The sequence below is a fragment of the Xiphias gladius genome, chromosome 12 (assembly GCF_016859285.1).
Source record: "Xiphias gladius isolate SHS-SW01 ecotype Sanya breed wild chromosome 12, ASM1685928v1, whole genome shotgun sequence".
Lineage (NCBI taxonomy): Eukaryota > Metazoa > Chordata > Actinopteri > Istiophoriformes > Xiphiidae > Xiphias > Xiphias gladius.
The window spans coordinates 17,925,664-17,943,900 of NC_053411.1; the positions used below are offsets into that span (position 1 = coordinate 17,925,664).

The 18,237-nt window shown below is 41.8% G+C and overlaps 1 protein-coding gene across 1 annotated transcript; it reads right to left on the reverse strand.

Annotated features, from left to right (window-relative positions):
* Nucleotides 1-9,122: 9,122 nt before the first annotated feature.
* LOC120797275 (protein phosphatase methylesterase 1-like) lies at nt 9,123-17,568 on the reverse strand. Its single transcript, XM_040140805.1, has 13 exons — nt 17,540-17,568; nt 16,129-16,327; nt 15,956-16,013; nt 15,084-15,135; nt 14,634-14,788; nt 14,397-14,487; nt 13,461-13,526; nt 12,761-12,884; nt 11,894-12,011; nt 11,659-11,703; nt 10,602-10,666; nt 9,374-9,441; nt 9,123-9,151 (listed from the first exon to the last, which is right to left on the reverse strand). The coding sequence occupies exons 1-13, from the start codon at nt 17,566-17,568 to the stop codon at nt 9,130-9,132; spliced, it is 1,092 nt and encodes a 363-aa protein (XP_039996739.1). The 3' UTR covers nt 9,123-9,129.
* Between the last annotated feature and the right edge of the window lie 669 nt (nt 17,569-18,237).

Consider the following 18,237-nt stretch of genomic DNA (forward strand, 5'->3'; position numbering starts at 1 on the left):
CAAACACACTCACCGTGGCAGTTGCGTGAACAGGGCAGAACCTGAGAAACCTGGGCTGCCGGAAGAGGAGGCACTCTTTGAAAAGGTCAATATTCTTCTACATCAGCAGATCTGGAAGACGTTGATGAATGCATGAGAACTCCAAACACCGGGTCGCGTGTTTTTAAAGTGTCCGTGAGCAATCTAGGCCAGCAGTCCAGATTTACTTGCGTCGTTCTGTCTGTTCTACATCAGTAAGGAGTGCTCTTGTCTCGGGACCTTTGCGGAATATTCTGTGACCTGGTTTTTCCAGGTAGGGAGCCACAACAGCTAAACATACTTTGATGGACAATGACACAGTATCAGGGCGGTTCGCTTCTTGTCCTGGTCCGAATTCTTGGAAGAGTAAAATCTTTTGGTTAATTTAGCTCATTTTGATTTGCCTGCCAACGTGCCAGGCTCTGTTTCTTGATATGTGTGTGTGTGTGTGTGTGTGTGTGTGTGTGTGTGATGTCTGTGTTGACTGACTCATTTTGGAAGGACGACGTTTATTTTGAAAGGACACAACAGCTAGTCCGAGCAGTGGATTTCGGCTTTTTTTCTTTTTTATTGTTTTGCTTAAATGGCGGACTCATCCTGGCAGTATTAGAGCCACAGTCTAACTGCAGTATTGAACAGCAACTACACACAGTATTTGTTTTTGTTTTTTCCCTGTTCCTGCCTGTTTGTATATTTCCAGGCTTGTTTATCTTTACGGTGCTCCGACGGTATTCAGTTCGGATGCTTTCTTTTCCTCAGCACTTGCTCCAAACAGGGTTCCTAAGTTTGTCTGAGAAATGCTCTTGACCGGGGTTGTACAGAAAATGGTGAGGTATGAGGAGGGTTGATAACTCGTACAATTTAACTACAGAAAATAAAGCCCAGATGGAAATAAGTGAGAGGTTTCAAAACTAGGGAAGAATCGTGGAGGTTGGGTCTGAGAACGTACGAACCGTTTGGGGGGAAATGGTTACGAGAGAAATGCCAGTATGATGGAGGAGAGCTTTCACCTGCACCACAACCTTTTCTCTTCTTTAAACAGTTTGTCTATTTATGCGATTTAAAAAAAAAAAAAAAAAAAACAACCCATCCGTAACGCTGGGCAGACCCAGTATCGCGCAAGTTGTGTTAACTCACACTGTACATTTCGATGGGACTGTGAGTAGCACGGCCAGAGACTTCTATGCTCACACTGTATGGACGGCCACGATGTGGAGGTCACCCTCAATGTAAGCAGGGAATCCAGGGCTGATTCTTTTTTTGTTTTTAATTTGAAATTCAAATTTTTGTTCAAATAGGAAAAAGTAATTTAAATATTCAAACTGAAATGAGCTGTTCGATTACAAGATGTGGTTCTGTCCATTGGAAATTCTAATAGAAGACCACTTCCTCAGCAACACTGACGAAAAGAGAGAAATGCAGCGTTACTTGATAAAAAGGTAGGTTCAAATATGGAGCTGCGGACGCCTGGAAGACACTGACAATACGCTGACTATTCTGCAGTGAAGTTCAGTTTCACTGTGCATCACAGCTCAGTCTCAGTCAAGGCTACAGTGAAAACGTGTCGTACTGCTCAGATAAAAATAAGCAAAGCTCACGACAGTTTATAACGGATCCGGTGACAGCAGCCGTGTGGGAAATCAGATCCACTGAACCGCTCAAACCGTAAGACGTAAGCTGACCACAAATCCAACTGGTGGTCCGAGAGCCCGATCGTTGATCGTTCAGGCGTTGTAACCGCCCTCAAACTGCCCCGTCGAATGACAATCGATCTAGCGCTGGTCCGATTCCAACTTGGTTGGGGGCGACCGGTTCAAGGTCAAAATCGGGTTAAACCAGATTTAACCTGATGACAGTGTCTGCCCGGCACACATTAGAAGACGCAAAGACTTTCCTCACCAGCCTTCCACCGTGGCCGTCTCTCCTGAGATGTGACATCCGGTCAGCGTTGTCCAAACTTCGGTCCTCCGTTAAAATGCCACGTAGGAACCCTGTCTATGATGTTGGCGTGTTTTGTCATTTCCCCGTCCATCCATTTGTGCGTCTGCCTGACCACACGTGTCTGTTACCATGGCCTCATGCTGCCTTTTTTAAAAAAACATTTACCTTTAACCCTGACAACCAAGGATTAGATCTTTCACTTGCCAGTCAACTTAAGCAAACGTAAAAAGCGTTTTTTCAAGCCAAATTAGGTGTTCGCTGCCATTAGGGTTACATGGACGTCGCCAAAACAAGCCCTGAAAAAAGGTTAGCCAAGTTTCAGATTTGTAGAAATACATTCAGAGCTGCAGACGGACGAGAGTTAAGCAAAGAATCCCTCCCTGCTTTAGTGAATACAGTTCACTCTGGATGAGTGCGTCGGCTCAAAGCCAAACATGTAAATATAAAATATATATTCTACAAGTTGACTACGCCACGTGGCACTGCTGTTGGTTTGCCAAAGCGGTGCGGAGACTGCATAGGGCTTCGGTCGTGTCGTGGCGTCGCCGGCGCCGAGAGGTTCCTGAAACCGAGAGAGATAAAGATTGTCGTCTATTTTGATACCAGAGGAGACGTTTATTTTTCTAACGAAGACACCCAGCGGCAAAGACTGATTTCCCTCCCATCCCTTCATTACCCAAGGCCTGGTGATTCTCAATGTGATTGAGTATTGATCGGGCAGGTTGAAGTGTTGTGTTTATTTGTGTAGTTGTACATACAGACAGTACACAAAGAACCTCGGTGACCTAAACCCTTGGAAGTAAACGGTCTGCAAACATTTGGGCTCCGATTGTCAGTGCAGCCCCAATGAAAACAGAAAATTGAGCCTGATGTTGAGCTGGAGAACCAGTGATGTGCAGATCGTTTCCCCGACTCTTTTGGTACCATATCTGGTGGAGAACCTTTTTTCCACCAGTCTGATCAAAAGAAAATACGACCGGTTTCATTGCCGAAATAAGTTTAAAGAACAGTAAACCAATTATAATTACAACATCTGTAATTTAAGTAGCTTTCAGAATAAAGAACAACCATAATATGTCTTAAAAGGGAACGTGACGGGATTTATAGTCAGCTACACAAACCATTTAACTGTATATATAAATATTTAACACGAAATCTAATTGGTTTTAGTGTTGAAAAGCTCCGTTTCCGGTAATTACAACTGGTATCCAATTGAAAGAGTAAGAAGCGGCACTGGTATTGGTTTTTCCGGTCCTACCGGTGAGTTCATTTTCTGAAACCAGAACGACTTTTAGAATTTTACGAGATCTAGTTTAGTAAGGGTCTCCCCTTCGTTGCTTCCTAGGCTTCGTATTTCCTGTCTCCTCACAGTTTCAGGGCTGAGGACCAGTTAACTCTGGGTTCAGTCAGTTTCCAAGTATATAACAAACACTAGTTAATTTAAACACCAGTAAAATAGAGGAGAGCCTATTTGCTGTAATGTATGAAGCTGATGAGTTTGTATGCCTTGTCTTGACCAATTTTCCGTGAATAATGTTTTAATTAAAGTCACTTCTTCTGTGCTGTAAGCTTTATTTTCAGTGAATTTAGTTCAGTATCATGTTATTTTCGCCTTTGCACTATTTGATTCTCTTACTTTTTTTATGTGACTGCAATTCTGCTGTCACAGTAGTGAAAGTGAACTCAACTCAACCCTATTTTCAATCCATTTGTTCTGCTAGTAGAGACTGAAGCTGCTGTGGCATGCTGGTCCCCCCCTCAGGGCTGGGTATCGAACCTCAAATACTGCTTTGTTACGAACTGACGTGTTCGTGGTGCAGAGTGTCACAAACTGTTAGAGCACTGAATGTCCGGTCAGGTTCATTCTTTTCCGTCGTCGTTCTCTGATCTGATAGTTTCTGATTCAAGTCGAAGTTTTGCCAACATTAGACGCTTTTATTTCTGTACGGCTGCGACAAAATTTGAAAAAAAAGAGGAGGAAAAAAAAAGGTTTTGTAGAAAAATATTTAAAAAAATATTTTTCAAAGTAAGATACTGAAAAATAGCATTGATACCTTTGGGTATCGGTACTAAAACTCACGTCTCGCATCAGCACTCGTATCGAAACAACTTGGAATGATACCCAGCCCTTGTGCCCCTCATATGCCGCTGATACAGACCTCTGGCAATGATAAACAAGTATTTTCTGCTCTTCTGTTACAGCAAGGAAACATACGGTAGCCACTCAAAACGCGTCGTAGGAAAACCAGCAAAGGTCATTTTTCCACCTAAGATCTAATGAGGAGTGGAGTTGTTCACCGAGCATCGTTTTAGAAACGCTGTCACCCTCTAACGCGAGTAGACAACTGAGAAAATACGCCGCGAGCGAATGTTCACGAGGCCCCGAAATCGTTCACGAAACTAAATTTGCGGATCAATGTGACGACCAAGTTCAGCCACGCACACGTTACTTTTCAAAAACACGTGATTGACAGTCTGATTCGAAAACACAGCGTTCAACGAAGAAAATCTTTCATAACTATTGAACAATGACCAGTATTTTGTAAATATGATTGGCACAACATTGTTACGTGTCTTAATTATAGTGACGACGGTCGTCGATTTTGTAATTAAGATCCACAGATCTCATAATTCGAGGACCCATCTCGTACTTACGAGATCTGCGATTTGTACCTCATAATTATGAGAAATGATCCTGTAATAATGAGATAATTAGTCATAAATGTGAGGTAAGGAAGTCTTAACTACAAGTTACATATGACCATTGATACAACCATGACTTTATATCTCATAATAGTAGATATTAATTACGAGATAAGATCTTTCTTTTCTGTTTCTAGTATGAAGGCAGTGGCCTTTAGTCGTCTGAGAACAGGGCTCCAAATGATTCTGTAGATCAAATGGTCAAACGTTGACCTCGGTGCGTTTCAAAACGGGGCCCGCATGTCACTGCCAGCCATGACGTCCGGTTGGTTTTCTTGCTCTTCCCCGTCCCTCCTCTCTGCCGGCCAACTGGCCGCCTTCCCTGGATGCTGTGTTTTGATTGGTTACGCGGCATCCTCTGTTGATGCACTTTAATACCGTTTCTCTGGAAGGTTCTTAAAGTCTTTTCTTGTCTCTCTCCTCCACCTTTATACTCACCTTTTTTGCTTTAGTTTTCTGCTTCGCCCCTCTACTCCCTCCCTTGTCTCTTCTGTTGCCCTCCACCGTGTTGGAAATGTACGGCATTGTTTTGTGAGAGGGTGTTGGAAAATTTTGTGAACCGAATTGAAAAAGAATCTGGAAAACCAAGGAGAGATGTGTAGCCCTGCCGGTCCATATTCAACCACAAATCCTTAATATGGCCAATAAAGCAGTCGGTCCACAGTATTGTAATTTTGTTTTGTAATTCCTGATCTCTTTCCTGGGGTTTCTAATCCCATTGGGAGTATAATCTTCATCCCCTAAATATTATCTATAAAAGCAGCATCAGTCGTGAACATGCAAGTAGGAGGATTTAAATACGTTACAAGGAATTTTGCATTTAATCACAGCGATAGAAGAATGAATCCAAGACAAAACTTTCAGATCCTTCCAGAGAGATGATCAGACGCGCTTGTGGCCGTGGTAACCCCCCAGTTACCATGACAGCAGGGTGTGATGTGGTGTCCCGTGTGTTTCTACGATATTAATGGTTTTCAGAACGTCTGTCTGTGTGATTGTCCTGTGCACGCAAACACAAAATAGACACACCTACATACACGTGTAAATACAAGGCTGCGTGATGCCATGTTGATTATGTGTTTCAGTTGTTGCACGTGCTCCGATTCAGGACAGAATTTAAATAAAATTTTATTGCTGATATTCCAGCCTGGTGTTTGTGTGTCATGTCTGAAAATAAATGGGGAGATATTTTTCTTGTTTGTGTTTTCCCGATGATGGAAGTGACTACATTTTCCATCAGCACGTTCACACTTTTTAACTTATGGATTTCTGTGCGCATTTTGCTGTTTTTTGTCGGCGAAAACAACCATTCATTTTCAAGCAGCGTGTGTTGCACAAATGCAAAGCACAATATCGAGAGGTTTCAAGCATCTAGCAGCTGTAAAATTGCTTCAAGATGCAGTCACAGTAAATAATGGAAAATGGAGGGAAGGGAAAACAAGTACGGGTTGTAGAATAAAACCAAAATCCTTAATGTCTGTCTATACACTAAAATATACATAATTATGAGGATTATTTGTTTGAATTTAATGCGCTTTGGTAAGTTTTTCAATGTGGTACAAGGGCTAAGTGCCAGTGTTTTCTTAGTTTTATTTTCAAACTAAATGTAAAAAATATCACTAATAATAAATTGAAGACACGAAGACAGCGAAATAAATCACAGCGAACTTTATACTGAACAAAGAACACATTCGTCTAATGACGCCGCTGAATAGGCGCTAATGCTACACACGGTATGTAAACAACAGATACATCCAGGAACGTCTAACAGACAAATGGAGATAAAAAATAAATGTTTATCACCATCTATTAGTAATAACAGAACAAAAATCTATCTGTTGATAGTGGTGAACAATGGAGTGCTGCAAGAACGAGTCCCAAAACCCGGAACTAAGCATTTTTGCACTTCCGGCTCGAAGTCGATGGGTTTTTCAGAATTTTTGTTTAGATGCCTGAAATAAGGTCTGTGTTACCACAAGCTCGAGTCATTTTCACATTTTATGCTACGGCATAAATTAGGTCAGTAAATAACCCACTTGTGACTTTTTTTGTAAGCTTTTAAAAAAAAAAAAGGGGGCTGCTAACAAGTGGCTAAATGAGTGTCGGGGACATTAAGTGTCATAATTTCAAACACGAAAACCGATCTACTCACCAGTCCGCCTTTACAGCCTCGTTGTGTTTATACTCTCAGTCATAAACTGTTACTAACTTTATGAGATGAAAAGCTTTTTTTTTTAGAAGAGGTAAGCTCAGTGGTGGTGATGTTGATGCCATGACCGTGGTGTAGTTCGTTTTTAGCCTAACATCAGCTTTTTACTAAAGATTGTACTTAGGCTTCAAAAATCTTAAAAAGTGGTCTTCGTTTGTGAAGATCATCTTGCTGAACAAAACGTACCACAAACTTTTATTAGTCACAGACCTTATTTTCTGCAATAATCCAAAAGCCACTGGAAAAGGCCTAATGGCTTTTTGTCGAGGGAACCAGGGTGATGCTAACTTCCGGGTTGGCCTACAAAAATACGTCGTCCCTTTAGCACCCTATTGGAGGCCCAGACGTCTCGAATGTTCCTATTTTTTATGAAGGAAAAGAAAGCATTAGCATGTAGCGCTCTCTGTTTTAATGTTCACACAAAGAAAACGTCTTCCTCCATTCACCCTCTTGAAAGTCATTTGTAAAACTAGGTTCATCTCTGAAAGAAAATGTTTTGTTTTTGACTGTCCATCCACGTATGCACCCGAGTTTTAGCAGTACGTTAGTTCAACTTCAATGTCAGCGTAAGGAAATGGCATAAAACTTTAAGTCTTCAATATCATTTCACTTACGTCGTTAATCATTTTAACTTCAGCTACCTAGCTAGCAGTTACTATTAGTATAAGTGCTAGCTAGTCGCTACGCCTAGCAGTTTACCGCTAATCAGCGAGAAAGTCTTAAAACTAGGATAAAAATGGCTGTTACTTAAATAAATAAAAATGAACTTATAAACAAAATACATCAACTTCTTCAACTTTGCTGTTCATTTGAGCTAGTTTAATAAATTCATCCTTGATTAAATACATTTAAAAATGTTATTTAAAGGTTTCTCTAGAGTCTCAAGCTGCAGAGAGGGTAGTAACTGCTACTCCGCTAAGCTAGGCTAGTTGGCGTTTATCTGGTGTTGCTTTTTTTTTTTCCCATTGCGATTACATACAGCTGCTGCATTATTTAGGTCATTTAACAATCTCACTTATTAAGATGCTAGAGCCTCAAAATGGATTTTTCAACTACAGGAAACAGGAAAAAAATGGGTAAATTAGCTGTCGCACCAGCTAGGTGGAACTAGCCGAACTGTCAGCATTTTGGTTTTTTACATGCTGTTAGTTGTATTTTTCCACCTAATATCACATTTCTATAGCAACGTGTCAAAAAGTCCGATTGTGCTCTTAATAGGTAGTTACTGCATTTTGGCTTTTTAGGACGGAGAAGTTCATATACATTTATTGTTCAGTGAAATCAAACAGAAAGGAAAGTTGTTTTTATTCAACCGGGAAACGAACCATAAGCAGTGGTTTTGACGGGATGGTAATACAGCAGCTGAATTTCTAAAGATTTCAAGATTTACGTCAAGCTCTTGGGCTACAGCAGAATACAGGTAGTTACAGATAAAAATAGTGGCAAAGTGAAGGAACTTTGAGAAGAGCACAGCGGAGTTGAGGCCAAATGTTACGAGCAGCTCTAAAGTGTGGAAGCAGTCATCTCTGAATCTGTAGCTCCTTGTTGCCGATCTGAAAGAAAACATGAGAAATGGAGAAAGTGTTTAAAAGTGCAGTATATAATCAAGACAAGCACGAAGGCCTGTAGAAGTAAAGTGTGTTTTTAAATGGTTGATAGATGGTTTTGAAGCCAAATACTTTTTTCTATGTAAACTGGTTGGTGTGAAAGTTAAGATTTTATCCACTAATCATATCTAGAAACTAAAAAAAATGTTTTTGTCTCCTTTCCCCCCGTCATGCTCCAGATTGACAACATTTGGTACTAAAGAAATCATTAAAAATCAAGATTTTTCCTTTCTTTCAATGTTCTTATTTCAATCTTCGCAGGTACCAGGTATTTTTCTTGATTAACTGACGAACCGTTTGCTCCATGAAATGTAGGCATCACAATTTCCAATAGTTACCATGGCGATGCCCTTATTTGTCGGACAAGACGGCCAAAACCCAACGATACTCAGTTTGCTATCATAGAAAATATTCACATATGAGAAACTGAAACCTTTGAATTTCTGCTGTTTTTTTACTTGAAAAAAAATGACCGAAACAATTACTCGAATGTCAAAACTGTCACCATTTAATTTTCTGTAGGTCAAGCACTCAGTTCATTCATCACTGCCGCTCTACTGCAGAGGTGATGTCTGTTCTGCGTTTCAGTACTACAGTGCTACAGAACTTAAAACAGGTTTAGGTATTTAAACAGCATCTTACCTGCAGATCTCATCGCGTCAAAGAGTTGGAGCTGCAGAAACAGGAGAACATTTTTCAGGTTTTCAGGTACAAGCTCAAGTTTTGCTAAAAAGTTGGAGGACTTGGAGGCTGTTAGTTCGGCTCTTGTTTGCAGGGATAATAAACGAGGGAGCTTTGAAAGGAAGGGACCACTGTACGAGGTCAAAGAACGAGACATTCTGGCTCCCGGTTGGCAAAATTTGCAGTTTTTTTTTTTGCCAGCTGAATGTTTTACCTCTTGGTTTCTCTTCTGGTTTCAGCAAACTTGTGTCTCAACAGGAAGGCGGCCACAGCCTCAGCCACCTTCACGCAAACAGACGAAGCAGAGCAATTGATTTAGGTGGTTACATGAAACTTCACTGATGGCTGTGGAGAGAACGGGTTAAAAAAAAAAAATTAGAAAGGCTCGTAATATCAGTTTATGTTGAATTTGCTTTAATTCCATTTACCTCCATGGTGGGACTAGAAAGCTCAGATGCGAATATCTCTACCCGTAAAACAGAAACTACATTATCTGCAAAGCTACATACCAACTAAAGGTAAGTGGGAAATATGCTTCTTTGTGTCGGTGTAATTTTAGCTTCAAAATTAGTACTATTAGTATTTTATTATACTACTAATACATATTTAACGGATAAGGCTGTTGATATTCTGTGTTTTTTGTTGCCAACAAATCCTGGAACAGACCAAAATCAACAACGTTGTAGTCCATCTCTAAATACTTTACTGACCCTACCTTGTCCGTGGTTTTCAGCCCCAAACCCACTGGTTCCTACTGAAGAAGAAGTAAACTTTTAAAAATGGCTCACAGATATACAGGTTCTTTCCTTTTTTTTTTTTCAGAGGACTAAATAATTTACGAAAACAGTCGAGGCACTGTTATGCAATGTTTTTAGCAAAGGTCACTCAAACAGGGGGAAATAGTGCATTTGTTGGGGACTATTTTAAGCAGCGGATTAATCCACATTTGGTGCTGTAGTGTGTGTGTGTGGGGGGGGGACTGAGTCAAAATAAACAGTTTTCAATAGTTTTTGACAACATTTTTCAGGCTTCGGATACATACACAGTACTTGTTTATGATTGGATACTTTAATCGTTGGTTTTGGCCTTTTCATGGGATTTGTGGACAATAAGAAACATACAGAATACGCCAGACTTTTCCTGTAATAGTAGTAACTCTTCAGGGAAGAGTTTTGAGTGGATTTTTGATTTAGGAAAAGGGTTTTAGCCTTACTAAACATGGCCAACTTTTCGTTGTGCTAGTGCTTCTTTTACCTTACTCTCTACATACTCATCCTAGGCTGAGACAAAGCTTTGTTTTATGCCTGAATGCTTCAACCCCAGTAGAAAAATGTAAAAATCGTTGTTTTAGTAGACAACGATAGATACTAGAGAGTGTTCATGTAGAGTTAGGATTCACAGTAACATTCTGTATGTGGACAGATTGGCAGGTTTGTTCTTACTTTCTCTGGTTTGTCCTCTTGTACTGCGTGACCACAGGGGGGCAGCACCTGCATCATGAATTTACCTGGATAAAAACAGCAAGACAGGTGCACACTCTGAGTCTCTCTCTCTCTCTCTCACGGACACACACTCCTGGGCTGTCACTTCCAGCGCGGTTGTTGACTGACAGAACCAGCCGTCCCTGGAGAGGAACTGCCACCGCAAGGTGTGTGTATCTGTGTTTGTCTGAGTGCGAATGTATGCCTGTGTCCCCGGAGACGACTCTGGAGCAGCTAAGACGTCCTTCACCTTTTCCCTCACAGTTAGTGTAGAAACCCAGTGTGAAAAGAATGTCAGCTGTTCCCAGTATCACAGTGTGTCTCTACATGAGGCCTTTTTGTTTCTCCAAGACTACATTTCCCATCAGCCCTGATGACTTCTGCTTCTTTCCCCCTCGTCTTTGTGGAGGCCTGGCATATTGAAGGTGATATTTTACTTTTTGCTCCGTGTCAGTGATGGGGAAAAAAAACCAAAAAAAATCAAACATACTTTTGTGGCGATTCTTTTTCAGGTTTCAGCTTCTTCACGTTTTGTACCGGGTCTACACGCACTACCTCCGCATATATTGCTTGCACTTAGAGTCCAACACTGCCAAAAGGCTTCACCTCCTTCTGACAAGGCGGCTTCAGTACGTTACCAAACTAAATTCCAGTCATATAAATGGAAGCATTGCAACTTTAAACGTCTTTAATAACCCAACCAAGTTCTGTCTAACAAAGTTACGCGCTCTCGACTCGACTGCTGCTGATACCGGCTCTCCTACAGACTCGCTGCCCTTGAAACTTCCTGTGCGTCCCTACCTGCAGCCTACTGACTGAAGGGGCCGGATCCAAGTATACCGAGGCAACATAACACTCGAACTTCACAGCGCTGACCTCTTTCCTTTTTATACATTAAAGCGAATTTCCTTCCAAGCCCAACTTGATTCTGCAAGTTAATGTTGTGACCAATCCCGTAAAAGAATTTCCCAGATCATTGAAAGGGGTGCATTTGTTTTGGTGTCTGGAAATGTCCTACCTTGCATCTGGCCAATAGTCAGATCTCTGTCCAGCCGGTCGATTCCTGGGAAGAGAAGCAGCTTGAGGTCAAGTGTGAAACATCGAGATAGTTTTCTCAGCTGTGAGACAACAAAATTAATACTGGCATTAAACAAAAAATTAGGGTTGGACATTAATATCAAAAATATTTTTCAAAGTAATAGTTTACATTCGCTAATATACACCATCTAATACAGAGATCTCCAAATACCTACCCGCCAATAAGAGGAGTTTGGGTAGGTTGCAGGCCAGGAAGAGGTTGGACGTTCCTCTAAACCAGCCATCCCAATACTTCTCTGACTTTGACAGGTCTATACGCCACTTGTACACAGTCTGGCATGCGTACGCAAAGATAAACAGGGTAGTCGGTGAATAACCTTCGTAATACTCCAGGAAAAAGCAGGAAGAAGACATAAGACATTTGGGTGTGTGGATGCATCTGAGATACAGGAAATATAAAAAAGTTGAGCGGGCTACAATGTACAAATCAAGTGTCCGTCTGCCTGTGCTGGGGACAAGTGGTGAAAGCTGACAAATAAATGAAGGTCAGTGGATTCAGAAGTTAAATCGGTATTGTTAATGTGCGTGTCTGTGCTTCAATTTATGAGAACAATTAAAGTTTAGGAGTTGCGGTTTGGGTAATAAATGAATGTCGATGAGGGGATAATTTGAAAGTCAATGGCGGCTTTCTCCCCAGTAAAGCAGTGCCAATCTGCACACGTGTTTAGAAATTAAGGTTTAACTTGGGTGTTAATACAAATGAATGATATTCAGCAATGTCCTATCAATGACAAATAATGCAAACAGCCATATGTATGGGTATTTGTATGTTTGCTCTTTTAATGGTATGGTTCCCTAGTGAATCTAAGTCAGTGGAATGGCAAGTAAAACAACACATTATCACAGGTAGAGACTAAATTACTAAAGAGAGAAACGTGCTTTGACAATGAATAGAATACATCCTTGAAAATGTGAAACACTCAGAACACATAGATTGATGTCAGTGGTTAACAAAGGTTAAAGCAGGGTACAACAATGTTTCTGTGAAGACGTTTTCATACCTGGCCTTGGCTGAGGCTCACCTCTGAGGCAGCGTTTTCTTTGTCGTTGACGTAGCTTTGATCGTAGAACTCTTCGTTGCGCTCGACGACCACGTCAGTCACCGGGCTGGGCTGCTCCAGAGTGTCAGCCTCCTCCACCTCACATCTGACGGACAGTAAGCGTGCGGAGAGGTGGAAATTATCTTAGCAATTCAGGTTTAAAGGATCTCAGTCCTGGAGGGTTTAGTCTGATGCAAGTCAGTAATCCGGACTCTGGATTCCTCTTGCCGTGGAAACACCATGCCATGTCTACGCAGAAAGCATTTCGGCTGCATTTTATGCTCGTCCGTCCTTACATGTGTCTGACAGTACAAATGTGCTCCTACTTTAATCAATCCGAATGTCTACACGTAACGACTCGGGTCTCGGGTGTTACCCGTGCTATTTGGCCAAAATGTCTGCTTGAAGCATGTTTTTACAATATGGGCACTGAGTGTTTCGAAAACGTGGGTCACCTACAGCTCAATACTGTGCCCGAACGCATCCTGTGTAGACACCGGTGGTATCACCAGAGCTGCAGCTGCTGCTGCTGCTGCTCTGCTAACATGCTGCGCACGCTACGCTGCCTCTGTAGACACGGTGTAATGGGTAACGATTACAGGACATATTTTACTCAGATATTTAAAAACTTGGGAGTGATGGTGAAAATCACAGGATAACTCACCAATCAGAGCCAGCCTACCTTTTGATCTGGCCAACCATCGAGACTCTGGCAGATTCCAGGTTCCTGATTTGTCCACTCTTGACGCTGAAAGGAGAGTAACGAAGAAAAGTAAGTTGTTACTGATCCAGTTAGAAGCATTTGGGCCAACTTTGTCTTAGAGACATCCCAGTAAAACAGATTTTAATACATCGTAAAGCCATATTCAAGATTCAAGATTGATTTAACTTTGACCCCAGCCGAGCTGGTCTGTGCCAGCACAGTCAGTGGTTGAGATGTGATTAAAAGATGGAGGACAAATGTAAAAGGACTGTTTCTGAATATAACTATACAATGATAAATTACAATCCCAGTATTGTTTTTCCAGTGCAGTGTGAATTTGGCTTTAGTCTGATTCTAGGTTTGCTGGATAATCAGCTCTTGGGCCAAGTCGTTTGTATGAGTTGGAAAATTGCTTGTTGGATGGTTGGATAGCTTCGGAAACCCGCTCCCCATACAACTTTCCAACATCGGATTAAGGGGAGTCTGTGTCTGTAAACTTCTTAAACGGATGGTCCGATTTTCTCACCCACGCCAGCTTATAGCATAATTTCACCTGTTTTTAAATGACATCACCCCCCCATCACAGCCGGCATCAGCTATAAACACTTGTGCTTTCCAACGTGGTCACACAACGTAAGAACTAGTTCTGGCAGATCATAAACCGGCCCATGGGCCCATTTTAACTCATGCCCCTTTCCCACCAAGTCTAATTTCAAACCAGCACAGTCACTTCATGCTTCTTGGATGGATCGGATAGCTATCCAATCTAAAAAAGGTTTAGTGTTAATTGTTTTAACTAACTGGTTAGATTATTATTGTTCTGGCATTTCTGCTACCAAAGAGCCCCTTGTGTTTTCTGTATTTTATCAGGATATGAGACACCTGAAAAGTGTAAATGGGGCCTTGAACTCTCACCTCCACTCTATAGCGTGGTCCATGGACTTGAAGGACTTGGGTCTTCCCTTCAGGAAGTTCTGTATGCTGTGGAGTGCATCCATCGCACTGCCTGCCGGAGGAACAGAAGACCGATTGAGTACAATCATAAACATCTAAATATCCCAACTAAAAAAAACCACAAAAATAAAATGTGTAGGTTTTGGAGCACATCTGCTGCTCCCTACTCTCTAATACTCAGACGCTGCACACGCTTACCTTCCACGACGTCTATGGCCACCAGACCCACAGTGGTTGGTAGCAGCATGTTGCTGGCTGTGTGCACCGCGATCGCCCCACCAACTCCGTGGCCAATCAGGACGATGGGGGGAGGAGTGTCACCATAGCAGGCCCGAATCACATTGGCTACATCGCTGAGGGGAATGGGGGGAAAGCAGTGATGATAACGGACGGTGACAGTTATAACCATTAGAGTGGTAACAGTAGAAGGTGGAGCTGTATTTGTAGCATCACCGGCAGTAGCCGTGCAATATGTGCGGTAGCATAACAGTTGGTTTGGACATACACTGAAAGAATTTACAAGAAAATTTGTGGGTGTTTGCTCGAGAAGAACTACCCTCTTTTGCTCGGACGATATTGTTAATCTGAGATGGGAGGATTAATGGAAGCTGGATGATGTGAGTTTTTGTGAGTATTGTGCGCTGATACCTGGACATGGTTTGAGTTGAGAAGTCATCTGATTGGCGGACCAGAGTGGCACCTTGACAGAGAACAAAGTCTCACAGCAATGCAACTAAAATTTCTTTATAGTGTCTGAAAATATAGAAGCACTAAAACACTGAGCCACTGAAACCATGCAGATACATTAATTTACTGTTAAAGGACCAATGTGTAGGATTTAGTGGCATCCAGTGGTGAGGTTGCAGATCGCAACCAACTGAATACTCCTCCCCTCACCCCTCCCTTTCCAAGCCTGTAGGCGAACCCACGGTGGCCTTCAGGTAGCAGGAAAACGCAAAAGTTTGGTTTGTCCATTCTGGGCTACTGTAGAGATTTGGTGGTGCAACATGAAGGGCTCCGTGGCAGAGGACCTGCTCCCCTATGTAGATATGAAGGGCTCTTTCTAAGCTAAAGAAAACACAACGATACTTAGTTTCAGGTGATTATACACTAATGAAAACATAATTATGAATAATATATTCTATTTCTGCCGTTAGATTCCCTAATTCCTACACACTGCTCCTTTAAATCAGGGTGATTGAATATGTGGTACAAAATTCAGTAATACTAGTACAAGAAGGATTACGAAACATTTTGCTATATTGGCCCGAGCTTAGTTATTCCAAGTATTTCCAGTATTTGGCAGATTTTTCCCATAATTGTTGTTTTCCACATAGTCTATTCCAATTCAGAACCATTGATACTAGCCCTGGTCAAACACAGTCTCCAATTTAAACAGCCCCAATTCCTTGCATATACTGTATGTCATGGCATTTGTATTTTTTGAAGCTGTCAAAGATGAGAGTCAAAGATTACTAAAGAGATAACCAAACCCTTTTTTTTCCTTTATGTTGCCTCACCGTGACCCCTGAGGTCCATGGCAAGTACCCTGCAGGTCACTCTGCTGGCGATGGCTGTCTGCAACACAGAAAAACACCAGGACACGCTGCTGATTTTTGGGATGTAGCCACCATCAATCAATTGATCAGTCAGTCATTCAGTGAACCAGTCAACTGCTACTACAGATGCTCACGGCGAAGACGGCCCACGACAGGGCCGAGTGTCCCCCTCCATGCAGCAGAACCAGCAGAGGTCCATCGCTCCCCGCTTTGTAAATCCTGAAGACGTCCCCGCTGTCGGCCAACCCGACGCTCACATCCTCCATCTGCTCAAAGTACTCCCGCCATGACACTGGCGAGTAGTCTATCTTACGGCCAACCTCACTAGTCGACATGTAGACACACAGAAACACACACACACGGTATACTACCTACACAAACTGTATACTTTTAGCAAGAATATACCCCAGTAGATAAACAGGTTTCCAAACATTTCCCGGTGGGAGACCTTCTTTAAAAAAAAAAAAAAAAAAAAAAAAATTGGAGCATTTAGCCAACTGCCAAAGCAGCGAAAAAGGAACTCTGGTAAAAAATAAAAATTAAATATAAGACACTAATACCTTTTAATCACTGATAATTCCGGCACTCATTTTATTTGGAGGTCAGAGGGCTTGCTAACTAGCTTACCTAGCTACCTAAATGCTAAAATGGCTAGTTTGAAGGTGGAGTGTCAGGTGGGCTAACGTATAACTTGGAGCGGTGAAGTTATTAGCGGAGCATGACGCGCATGAATTTTAGCATCTTCTTGTTGTTTATACTTAACAACAATCAATACTTTTCCTAAATTGAGTCAGGATACTGAACAGAAGTCCAACGTCGCTTAGCTAGCTTGTTTAACACTTTTAACTTCCACTATTTTGGATGAGTGCAACCAAGTTTGTCTACTCTTTCAAAGTAAACTAGCGACTGGCAGCTCAGAAAGTTGCAATAGGTCTGTACTGATGTTGCTATGCGCTTGCTTAGTTGATTAAAATGATCGACTGATTGATTTTTCACTTCAGTAATTTCCTCCTCTTTCTTTTCCTCCCCTTTCCAAGAACCAAGTGGCATAAATCGACTTGAGGAATTGTGAATCAGAATCGCTGAGCTAACTGCATCTCCCGTGTTTTTAGGAATTTGTTTTTGGTTTCCTTTTGACAACCGAAAAGTTCAAGTTAAATCCACCCTAAGAGTCAAATAAACATTGATGACAACGTATCCTACAGGTTAGTTGTGAGCCATTTTACAGGAACACCCAGTGAACTCATAAGGACAGACCAGTGCTAACAGTGACTGAATGTGCATTTCTGGTGAGAGTTTAATTCAGTGTTGTCTTATCTAAAAATAAATCTAACAACTGGAAATTAAAATTAAACTTTTACTTCAAGCTTTTCCTAAGTATCAACTGAGTCAGAAGAAAAATGCTGCCATCCAACTTCAGTTTGTGTTTGCGGTTATTCAGTTCAAGCCTCACAATTTTGAATGATTAATGGATTAATTTCTGACTGAGATACCCTTGTCGCTAATCTGCCTAAACGTCTGATTTGTTTTGGAGAGGTGACTTACTGCTCTGTATCAAAGTTCTCCTCCCACATGCTGTGTCTCGGTAGGAAAACGTCCAAACGGCAGCTGGTTGTCTTCAGTCAGCTGTGTTTTTTGTTTATATATATATATATATATATATATGTATATGTGCGTCTGTGTAAGGTAATCAAGCAAGTTTTCCTTAGTAAGCACTGTACCGCAGACAGAGCTGCTCCTCCTCCTGTCCACCGCGTCCCACGTCCATTGACCAAATAACAGGGGAGATGGCTGACTGCTGATGTAAGTACAAACGCACACACACACACACACACAACAGGACAATACCTAGTCATCTGTTGCTGTCAGGTAGCATCACTGTTGCTGCATCCTATTGGCTCAGACAGGCTAAAGTGGGTGGAGCAGACAAGCAGATAGAAAGGGTTGAGAGTCAAAACTCTCTCTTTCTTGACTGCGTCTCATCTCTATGGGCTTCAGTCACGCCGCTCATCCGCCGGCTGCCTGAGCTACCGACACCTTGGCAGAACTTTGGAGAAGTTTCTGGTAGTTTCTGGTGCGTCATGCCTCTACCGCCCAGGCTGGATACAGAAAACTAGCTGGAAAAAAAAAAGCAAAGAAAGGCGCTGCTCAATCTCGTGATCTAAGGCTCACTCACAGGCTTTTTCACAAGGGTCTTTGATTCCTCTGGATAAAAGCAGGGAGCTAAATATACATTCAGACTT